General features: G+C 37.0%; 1 protein-coding gene across 1 annotated transcript; it reads left to right on the top strand.

Moving 5' to 3' along the window:
• Positions 1-268: 268 nt before the first annotated feature.
• On the top strand, positions 269-1951 carry LOC132108402 (class A basic helix-loop-helix protein 9). The gene is made up of 2 exons (XM_059515110.1): positions 269-622; positions 735-1951. Exon 2 carries the CDS (start codon positions 755-757, stop codon positions 1568-1570), a length of 816 nt encoding a protein of 271 aa, XP_059371093.1. The 5' UTR covers positions 269-622; positions 735-754; the 3' UTR covers positions 1571-1951.
• Positions 1952-12412: the final 10461 nt, after the last annotated feature.

Below are 12412 nucleotides of genomic sequence, written 5' to 3' on the forward strand. Positions count from 1 at the left end.
TCATTTTTTCATTTTCATTATTGGATCAAGGTCTTTAGGCTTTCTAGAACTTCCAGGCAAGTGTGTTGCATCTGAACAGTTCAAGCAGAACAGTTCTCCAGAAGCCTGGTTAGAGACCCTTACCATATAAGATCCATGTTGGGTCCTCTAAAGAATCTTTCAGTTTAAAGTTCTTGTAAAAAGAACCGTTTTTTTGTTAAATGTTGATGGAATCATAGAAGTCAATAAAGAACCTTTATTTTTAAGAGTGTATCCCCAGAGCTGTTTTTGCTTAATACAAATATGAATGAACCATGATTCCATATTATTTATGAGAAGGACGCATCTGCAATATCAGTATATAACTGTCAAAACCAAACATACACACAGAGGAGTTACATGCATCTGTTAGCTTTGCAAATGCCATTCTTCATTTTCAGCATGGTTTAGTTGGAAAGATCAGATCCTGTGTGTTTAGGAGGTGTGTCAAAGCCTGTTGACTGATGTCTACACTTGCCTGGAGGGCACTTGTAAACACAGAATACACCTTTGCTTATAGCCAGCTGACTCACGTGACACATCCACAGATTGCCTTTAAAAACCCCTCTCGCCTGCTCCGAGACTGACAGATCTGATCTAGAAGGTGAGGAGTGGATTTCAACATGCGATTGATTTGCAAAGCAAACTGTTTATAGTTCACACAGGTCACAAGAATTATCATCTCTCAAACCAAAGCTAAGATTTGCATTTCGCAGAGGACAAAAAGTCGACAACAATGAGTCTGAGCACCAGTACAGAATCTGAAGTTTCAGAGGATGAGTTGGAGGATTGTCTTTTGGGTGAGGATGACGACTTTAGCAGCGAAAGCCCTGCAAAGATTCGTTCAGAGCGCTCAGTGTCATCCAGCCCCAGTGACACAGAGGGAATCAAAGTGGCTAAGAGGCGTACTCGGCCTAAGCGGTCTAAAGCACGTAGAGTCGCCGCAAATATCCGAGAGAGGAAGCGCATACTGGACTACAACCAGGCCTTCAACGCCTTGCGCACTGTCCTCAAACATGACCTTAGCGGAAAGCGTTTATCCAAGATCGCCACTCTCCGCCGTGCCATCCACCACATTTCAACACTGTCTTTATATCTGCGGACACATTCAGACACTGAAGAACATGCGCCTCCGTGTATCCGTACAGAGTGTTACAGACAGCCAGAAGACAACACTTCTCTGCCCAAGAAGACAGGAACTTTCCAGGAACCGATGGAGAACTACATTCCCCATCATTCAGAGCCTCTCACAGTTTCTCCAGAGATACCTGGGATTTTGTACCAGGACATATCGAACTCTGTACCATCTTCTCACTATGGCCACTGCGCAACCAACAGTCAGGTACACGTGAGCCATGGATGCTACAGTCACCACTGGGAGGACCACAGCAGTGATTACTACAGTGGAGGAGCTGGATATCAACATGGGACGAGGGTCACCTGCCATCAGAATCATTTGGACACTTATGCAGACTCTGCTAACCCGTCTTTGGCTTGGCAGCTGGGTTACCTTCAGTATCATGGATACCAACAATCCCTGAGTATGCACTGACTAAATGTTCTCATGCTAGAATTATGTTGAAAAACATTAGCGATCTGTAAATATAGTAATGTGAATATAATGTTTGGATCCATTGCTCAGGTTAAAAAAAATATACTGTACATTCTAGATTTTTTTGTACTTAATAATTCATATCTTTTTTATATGCACAAATCCCCAAATAAAGCAGCTTATTATAAACCTGACTCAAAAAGTATAAATATATTTTAAATGTAAACCAGTTTATGTACTCATTCTACCAATAAGATTATTGGTACATTAAGAGCAGTCAAATTCATTTTGGTTAAACCGTTAGAACACCGAAGAAGATTCACATTATTTTTATAGTGATACCTGACTCTGATCCATATTAATGTGGAAGTCTATACCTGCTTCATAGTAAGCAAAGTCATAATTGACTTTATGTGACTTTACATCTTGCAATTGCAACTTTGTATCTTCCTTCTTTATTTCCAATCATTTTGGCTTTTTTTATTTCAGTGTTATTTGACTATTTATTGTTTTTATAACCTGATTTATTATTATTACTTTGAGTAGTATAGTTATTTCTTATGAGTTATAATTCTTGCAAAACTTTGCCTGCATGTCATCATTTTCACACTTTCCTGTTAAACAAAGTGGCCACAGTCAATAAATGGTTACTGACAGGGAAAAATAAAAAAATGACAGCAAGTCTTTTTATCTATGTAACAAACAATAAAGATGCAAATCAATTTGTAGCCTAATATACAGTAATTGAGTACAAAGCATGATTACTGATACATAAAGTCACAATCTGGTTTCTATTGTCCAACTTACTGGTTCTGTAATTATTCTAACAGGATTTGTTGTGCATCTTTATTAAACATAATTCAAACAGTTGAAGAATTCAACACCAAAATACATTTCCTCATTAAGAGACAGAAAGTCCTTCTTAAGATAGTGTTCAGGCTTTTTGATATTTGCAAATTAGCAAGTGTCTTAAAAAAATAATGTAATAGAGAAATTATTCCTGCAGAAGTGGGCAGTGCATGGTCTCCCCCTCAGGACTGATAAAGGGAGTTGATTCCAGTAAGATGGGGGAACGAGGAACAGGAAGGAGCTCAGCGCTCCCTCAAGGCAGATATGACTCAGCTTTGTCTCTTGATCATGTCCAGTCAGGGAAATTCCGATTCTGTTCCTCTCCACCTCCTTCACATGGTGTGATTTCTATGTCTCTCGTTTTTGACAGAACTAGCAGCCAAGTAACAACTGCCAATTTTGTACAGTAATTTCAAAAGCATTGTCATTTGAGTCAGTAGGGCTCAAATTCAGCCAGACTGAGCTAAATAACGGGTTCAGATTTCAAGATTTGTGGGAAAGTATTTGTAAATGAAGTCATGCCAAACATCTAATGAAATCTGTGTGATTTTGACTTGTCTTTTGGTCGCTACACAAGTGGGCCACTTGAGGGCAGCAAATACATACAAGACCAGACTACATCGCATCAAAACGAATTCATCAGATTAGTTTTTATTCAAAAAGACGTACAGTTTTGATTTGTTGTTCTGAACTCAGTTAACCTGTATATTTTGGATTAATATACAGCTGAAGTTATTGGATTAAAAGCGAAGATGATCAAATAATCCACCCAGAAATTATATGATCTCCTCAATTTGTTTTGATCTGCAACACAAAATGAGTTATTTCCCAACATCCGTATATTTTCATGTCATCAGTAGATATTAAGCGCTATTTGACCACTACAAGTCTGAAATACATTGACAATGAGTGAGTAAATGATCAGAGTTTTCGTTTTTGGGTGAACTATTCCTTTGAGCTTTAGCTTTCGCCTTCCCAAAATCCTGTGCCATTGCTTCAGATATACCACTGATTTGTCTTAAACCCCCACACTTGAATATGTAAAAGTCAGACTGCCCACACATCTAGAGGTTATTATAATTTCATCAAATGGCAGGGTTTAATAAGTTCATGTCTTTGCCACGAATCCTTTTAAGGCCTCAGTTCTCTGAGAACCTGCAAAACATTTTATATGACTAATACAACATGTCAATGGGAGCATAAACAGTTTAAGTCTAACAAAAGCCAGTTGCAAGATAGAAGACAGATGAATCCATTGCCCCATAAACAACCCTGTGAGCAGCAAGTCTAATGTTTTTCAAAGTCCAGCTGACACTGGAGTGCACACACTCTCTGATGGATTGGGCAAAGGCTAACCGCTAGCCAGCTAAGTGACAGATTGCACTATGACAGTGGAGATGATCACTGTCAGGTTCACTGTCTTGTACAGAGGAGGTTGTTTGAGCTAGTCTCATCTAATGAACCCATTATAGGCTTGTGCCTTTAGGCTCAAGACTAAGAAAATGGCCTATGTGACACTGTTTGAATGGAAATAAGGATATTGATCAGTGACCTTAGAATTTAACTTTATGCAAATTAGTACAGATTTGATGTGGCAAAGTCAGTGAAGTTCCACAATTGCAAGACAATTACTGTGAGCATTATGTTTTGCCCACACACAAATCTTTCAAAAGTTTGGGGTCAGTAAGATTTTCTAAAAATAAATTAATACTTTTATTCAGCAACGAGTAATTTAAATAAAAGTGACAAATTTCTTATACTATTAAAAAATAATTTAGGTAAATTATTTTCTTTTGAACTTTCTATTTAAAAAGCAAATGCCAAGCAGCCTAACTGTTTTCAACATTGATCTCTGTGTGTGTGTGTGTGTGTGAGAGTGCATATACATGTGTACATATATGTGTGTGTGTGTGTGTGTGTGTGTGTGTGTGTGTGTGTGTGTGTGTGTGTGTGTGTGTGTGTGTGTGTGTGTGTGTGTGTGTGTATATATATATACACATATACAGGTGCTGGTCATATCATTACAATATCATCAAAAAGTTGATTTATTTCACTTATTCCATTCAAAAAGAGAAACTTGTATATCAAATTCATTCATTAGACACAGACTTATATATTTCAAAAGTGTATTTCTTTTAATTTTGATGATTATAACTGACAACTAAGGAAAATCCCAAATTCAGTATCTCAGAAAATTGGATTACTTAATACAAGGAAAGGAAATCTACATCTCCATAAAGTTGATCAGCAGCAGGAAGCATGAAGTGCTCCAAGACTTCCTGGTATACAGCTGTGTTGACCTTGGACCTCAGAAAACACAGTGGACCAACACCAGCAGATGACATGGCACCCCAAACCATCACTGATTGTGGGAACTTTATACTGGACCTCAAGCAACGTGGATTGTGTGCCTCTCCTCTCTTCCTCCAGACTCTGGGACTCCACATCTTTTCCTTCTCTTCGCCTCTCTATTAATGTGCTTGGACACAGAGCTCTGTGAACAGCCAGCTTCTTTTGCATTGAGCTTTTGTGTGTTGCCCTCCTTGTGCAAGGTGTCAGTGGTAGTCTTTTGGACAACTGTCAAGTCAGAAGTCTTCCCCATGATTGTGTAGCCTACAGAACTAGACTGAGAGACCATTTAAAGGGCCTTTGCAGGTGTTTTGAGTTAATTAGCTGATTAGAGTGTGGCACCAGGTGTCTTCAATATTGAACCATGTCGCAATATACTAATTTTCTGAGATACTGAATTTGGGATTTTCCTTAGTTGTCAGTTATAATCTTTAAAATTAATAGAAATAAACATTTGAAATATACCAGTCTCTGTGTAATGAATGAATATAATATACAAATTTCACTTTTTGAATGGAATTAGTGAAATAAATCAACTTTTTGATGATATTCTAATTATATGACCAGCACACTTGTGTGTGTGTGTGTGTGTGTGTGTGAGTGTACTCAAATCAGCATATTAGAATGATTTATGAATGATCATGTGACACTGAAGACTGGAGTAATGGCTGCTAAAAATTCAGCTTTGCCATCATAGAGACATATTACATTTTAAATTTACATGCATACATAATTAATCTGTGATTGCAACATAATTAATATACAAATACAGCCTTGGTGAACATAAAATACTTGAATGTAGAGCAATTTTAATTTAATATATAATTAATATAAAAATAAATGATGCATTGAAACCTGTGTCAGACATGAGTCTGATTCACGCATAGATAATCGTTCATCAAGTCTATCATATGATGTATTATGCGCTGCTGCAATTTATGTACAGACACTTCCTCTGCGTAATGCTAACTTTTAGCAGCTAGAAATTTGATTCCTTGTCAAAGAAAATGACTTTCTTCTTTTTCTTTTTTTCAATGCATCTCGTTTGTGAAACTCTCTTTGTGGAAACCCAACTTATGAATGGCCATTACTCACCATCAGAATTTACAATTTCGTTATAATTGATTTAATTATATGATTTATTTTTTGTCTTTTTCGTCAGACAGTTTCATTAGAAAGTAACAGGAAATCACTATGTAAAAACTTAATGTCACAATTTAAACATGCATTGGCCACAAGAACATATGCACTAACTGCTGTGCTATGGCTCAGCATTTATCTCAATTCTAATATTTTGCATATATTTTCTCTTTTTTCTACTTGAAGTTTCATTGGAAGATGAAAGCAAACAATAAAATATAGCCATCAAGGTAAATCAATTGGGAGATGAGGTCACCTAAATATCAAAAGGTATTTTCAATGCTGTTGACTGCAGTTCTGGCACAAGCTCTAACTTAATTTGCAATTTGCTCCAAAAATAATCCATGGATGAATAGAGAGAAATAACAGAACAAGGCTATGGTGTGTCCACTGAGAGATATTAAGTCTTTCCATCTCTTTTTTCACAACCCATCCAGCTCCCCTTCCATGAATTTGTAGAGGCTAGTCAGGAGATTTGTGTGAGAGCCCGATACAGAAACCCTGTCTATTCTGTTGCAAGTTTTTTTTTTTTGAGTGTGTCCTTCCTTTACCTCCTACAGATTCATTCTTGTCATTGAACTCCTGTGACAGATCAGCACTTATTCCCACACCTCAACACACACACAGGCTGCTACACAGTTATACATGCACAAAGTCGATACTTTGATTTATTGCCTTGAGGGTAAGACACAAAAAATATTCAGAGAGAACTTTTCTCCACAGTGCTGAATGGATGACGGCAGGAGACAGAAGTGACGTGCACATCAGCCTGTCCTGTCTGCAAAAACCTTACCCTTTACTGTGCACTAACCTTTATCAGTTCCAGGTGATTGCTTTGAGACTGATTTGAAATGCTTGCTGTTTCCATAATGACAGATAGGCTACACACTGTGAAGTGTTTTGTCAGGAAGCCTAAAAATGTGATTGTTTGGTATCTTAAGTATTGTATTATAGAAGATTATAGAATATATGATAAATCATTATAATTACATTAAAGTGATAGTTTACCCAAAAATGAATTTACGTTTAGAAGATTTGGAGAAATGTCTCTTTTTCCATACAATGGAAGTCAAAGGTCACCAAAACTGTTGTAGTTAAGGTTGTTTCTTTATTCAAACAGGTTGCAGCCAATCAGAATCCACCTGGCTCTAAAGAACTTGAAAATGTAAAGCTGCAGACGGTGAAACTCCAGCATGCACTTACAGTATAATAAACAGGATACATTATAGTCTTAGAGGTGTCATGATATACTGCTACTGATGATAATCATGATATTCAAATACTGAAATTACCTTATGGTGTTTTAGGGGTGTCACAAAATAGTGTAATATCCTACACGATAATATGACATGCAATACTCTAGTGCCAGCGCCATTGTGGAGTGTTAATTCATTCATATTCGACACCAGAGGACACCCTTGCATAAAGTCCACAAGCGTGACTCAAAGGAGTAATGAAACAAATGACTTTCCAGGAACTCCCTTATATGGTCAAAGGCATCCAGCTGTTACTGTAGCTGAATAAAGCACAAAAAGAAATGTTTTGTATGATGGAACATGATGAGAATCAGCACAGGATTAGGACAGTATATAGTTTTCTGCGTTTTTCAAGCCATCTTAAGTATTTTCATATGCATAATGTTTATTTATATTGCAATGCTAACCGGCATAGGCTTTATTTATTTATTTATTTTTGATTAATGCTCAGAAACAGTACAAAAACGCAATACAACCCATCAACATCACTGTGTAGAGGGTATGCACTGACGTCACTTTCCCAACGGAACGTGCCCCTTCAGCCGAACTGAGTGGCAAAAATCCCTGCTGCATGACTGGATTTAATAGGGAATCTGAGAAAAAGCAAGTAAAAAGAAGAAAAAATATATATATTCAGATTAAACTAAAGGTTGTTGGACTCAATGTAATGTTCCTTACAACTTACCAAAGATCCAGTGGTCATTTACATTTACAGTATATGTACTTGATTTCAATGCTGGGGAAATACATAAATCAAATTTGCTCATGAACGCATTTTGTAAATACAAATAAGGTTGGTCAAAATCCAGGTGCTTTCACATACGTTCTTCAGCAAGCTTTAGCCCAACATAAAGAGCAAATAGTAGGCTATTGATAGTCACACATCCCACAGTGAAACTCAACATCGGTTACACTTGCCTGTGATCACTCAATGAGAGTTAAGTGAGCCTGTCAGCACAACAAAGCTCAGTTTGTGCCCCATCACAATAAAGACAGGGTCTGTTAATCATTAAATAACAGTGGCATAAACACATGGCCAATCCACAGAGACGTGTCAGATCTGGGCTGACAGACAGTATGAATTAGTCAAGGAAATGGACAGTGTGTTATTTCAACATGACACTCGTGCTATGAAATTTGGACTGGGATTGGGGCGTTGATGCCAGTGTGATGTGACAGGCATATAGGAGGAGGTGGAGGATCTGTTTGAAATGTGTTTAAACATCAATGAGATCATTTATAACTAACTTTGTCATTAGCATATCACATTTGCATAAAAAAATGTTAGGTTCAAGTTACGTTACATTACATTCCCTGCATTTTACAGATTAAGGTAAACAAAAATCTTTACATCTGTTTACATGGTAGATTCTTAATCAGAGTTTTGTCTTAATTGTATAAAAATCAGAGAATGGTTGCCCATGTAAACGTACCAAGTCTCAGAGACAGCCCTCAGTCACAGTCTGTTTAAGGGCAGCGTGGCAGGAAGTGATTCTGGCTGAAGATATGTTCCTCTGATGGCGCCGTGGCTCCAAAGAAAGCCGACACCTGATCTTATATCAACCTGCCAGAGCTCCTGACTGATATCATTACCTTCTTTTCTCCATTGCCTTTTATCTTCCAGGGGCATTTAAAAGGTTTTTCCATCCGTCCAAACTATAAATGCACCGTCCTTGAATCTTATGTTTCCCTTTCTCTATTTCTCTGCCCCTGTCTGAAAATGGCTGGTTCTTCTATGCTGTTGTTTTCTCTCTCTTCATTATCTCTCTCTATGCTTTACAGGCACTCAGGCAGCATTAATTTACAGTGAAATCAAAGTATTTGGATATTTAAATCACACTTCATGTTTGAATGTCACTGCTTCAGATAAAATGTAAAACCAGGTGCCATTTATTTGGGAAAATAGTGTTATAATGACTTATACTTTCTTTTTACACATTGCATATCATACTGTGTAAACATAAAAGCATGCCTGCATTTGTGATCAGAGAAATGCCAAACAACAAGCGCTACTCCACATTGCACAAAACTCACATTTTAACCATCAGTGTCAGATTCTTTAAATATGAAAACGTACTTACAGGCTGTGAGTCAGAAGCGCCAGACTGTTCTTGCAATGTTGGAATCACCCCTCTTTATAGAAACAGCCTTTGTGCACAGCCGGACACTGGCATTGTAGGCTACTCTCTCAGGTTCAGGAAAACAATCCTCTGTAAAATATAAATATTTGAGTTGAATTGTTCTGGAACAGTGTTGTAAATACAACGTAACCACTGATTTCTAGTTGTGTTCTCTTTTGGAAGGCCAAACAAAGTAGTTTCACTTTAACAAAGAAACACAACGTCTCTACGACATGGCGGCATCAACAATATAACAGTGAGAATCAAAGTTACACCTTCTTTCTTTAGCATAAACATTTGGGTGGTGTTATGCAATCATCCCACACAATGATGTAGACATGTGGGGGAGTGTTTAAATGAGGCATTTTAGGAGGGTGTGGACGAGTCTTAAATTTTATAAAGAATATATTTTTGGGTTTGAGACTTTAGTCTTAGAAAATTTAGGGATCTCATATATGAACAAACTGCTTGTAATACTCCAAAGGTGAAAGGAAAACTTGAAAATGCATTATATGACCCCTTTAATTTGTTTTCCAAAGATGAATGAAAGTCTCACAGGTTTGGAATGACATGAGGGTGAGTAATTAATGACAGAATCCCTTCAATTTCAAGAGTGGGTCAGAAAAGTCAAGGTTATTCTCAGATCTAGCATCATTTGTTGCATATCTTGTGCAATGACATTCAGACATTTTATGTGTTACTAATGTGTTTTGGGCTACAGTATGAGCTGCCACTCACGCTGTCTGGTGATATGGGCTGCTCGGAGGAAGCAGATGTAGGGGTGTTGAGGCCAGTGCTCGCGGCCGCTGTGTGCTGCCTTCTGATGCCTCTCCTCAAGAGCAAATTCTTATCTCTTTTTCCTCCCTGGGGACATCTAGCTTTGCCTATCTGCCTGGCAGGCAACACCGAGGGGATGAACCCAGCTGCCTGGTGTTATTTGTAACTGTGATATGCCAACCAGGACAGCATTTATAAACAGCCTGCAGTTAAAATACTAAGAAATGTCACTAAGCTGCTTCTTTAATGATCACCACTGCTGGGTACTTATTATGTTTACATATTGAACTATTATAAGGTCATTATGTGATGTAGAAACAATTTTCTCTCAGAACTTGCTAATACTTTCTACAAACAATAACACATTAAACAAAAACTGAAATGTTATGTTCTACTTTTTTTATTTGTAACACATGCTTCAATAATTATTTTTAATTGCAACTTTGAAAAATCAACTTTTTACAGTGTAAATTTTGAGATAAAATTTTTTATAAATCAATTTTAAAAAATCAGTTATCAGCATATGCATAAATAGATAAAAAGATCTGCAATGTGATAAATAAAACTAATAATTTATTAAACTGTAGATATTGTATATTGCATTTTGTATTTTCAATTTACTTATTTTTCAGTTTTTTCAATTGATTCTTTGATGATCAAACTGCATATTTCTGTGTCCATTTATTCATATTGGTAATTGATTGCTTGATTGATTTATCAGTTTTTCAGTTGATTTATTGGTTTTCTCACTTGATTTCTTCATTAATTTATCTACAATGAAAAAAAGTGTAGAAACCATTATTCCTTCAGAAATTGTTAGGATTTTTTTCTTAAACTGAAACATGACATTTTGAGGTAGAAAAACTAAAATACAGTTTCCTTGTAAAACATAATTTGGTAATCTACAGGGTATTATTTTGTGGCCGTTTTCTTTTGTGTTGCTTTTTAGCATGCATATTATATTACTAACATATTGGCTGTATATGAATTGGTCCCCAGACTATAAAGTAAACATGTTTATTTTTAATTTGTAAACAGTTTTTTACACCTGTGTTTCTTATTTGATTCATCATGTCCTCAAATGATTATTAAGTGTCACATTTGGGCTCCATACTCTATGTAATGAATACAACAACTGATAAAAATGCTAAAAATATTGTCAAAAGAACCAGAAATCTTGTTCATAGATTTTTTTTCTAAGGAATACATTCTTGAACATGTCTATCCTCTGCAGATGATGCAATGCATTTGAATCAAAGAGAGTTTTTGACAGTATCTCTTTATTAGATTCAAGTGACTCACCTTCTACTCGCTAAGACTAGACCCTCAGTCTTTTCTCAACGCTTATTTACCACAGAGCTGCCAGTGGCCAGACACGCGACGATAACCTTCAAAGCTCTGCGATCAAATTTTCCTGCACTCTCTCATTTGCATGTGCTGTGCCTGGCCAGATATGTCAGAGCATTTGCTACATATATCCACTTGACTTTTACTGCATCCTTACAAAGTAAAGCACAGCACTCAGGGAAAAGCAGCTCATGGCTCATCTGTCTATGAAATGCCTCTGTTCCCCAGAGTTAGTGTCTACAGCATGCTATGTCTATGTTAATTAAAACCAGAGAGTAAAAACAGCTTGTTAGCACCCACCGGTCAAGTGGAGGGGTTGTGGTCATCTGCTTGACATAATCTGTAATTGTAAGCAAGGTTGAACCATGAGATGCAGTCATGTAGAATCGTTTAATTGACAATAACTAGTGCAGACACAGTGTGGTTATTTTTGTGTTCTCAGGTCAATTAATACACAACAGGAATCATGAGACTCCAGCCTGGTAAATTGTTCTGCTAGAACAAACAAACATGCAAGTCTCTCTCCAGAGAAAAAGCCCTGATATTGCCATCACTTCCAAGACAATGAGGTCTATGTCTTATTATTTGGGCCTAGGCACTATAATCCATCCACTCCTCCCAATGTAGAGTCCCAATTCATGAACTGTTAACAATATTGAGAGAGGGTAGGCATTCACTGATATATCACAATTCTGGTCGATACAAAGGAGCATTGATATTGAAATTATACACAGTTTTTGAAAGACATCTCTTATGTTCACCAAAGCTGTATTGACAATAAAAACAGTAAAATTGTTAAATATTACAACTGTTCTCTTTTAATAAAAAGCTAAATTTTCAGCAACCACTTCGGTGACACACAATCCTACAAAATTTAAACCAATATTTGTTGCTTATTTGTTGCTTATGCACAGCAGAATATCCCACAACCCCTCCACTTGACCGGTGGGTGCTAACAAGCTGTTTTTACAGGTACTTCTCCAGTCTTCGGTGACACACGATCC

This window comes from Carassius carassius, chromosome 28 (assembly GCF_963082965.1).
Source record: "Carassius carassius chromosome 28, fCarCar2.1, whole genome shotgun sequence".
NCBI classification, from domain to species: Eukaryota; Metazoa; Chordata; class Actinopteri; order Cypriniformes; family Cyprinidae; genus Carassius; species Carassius carassius.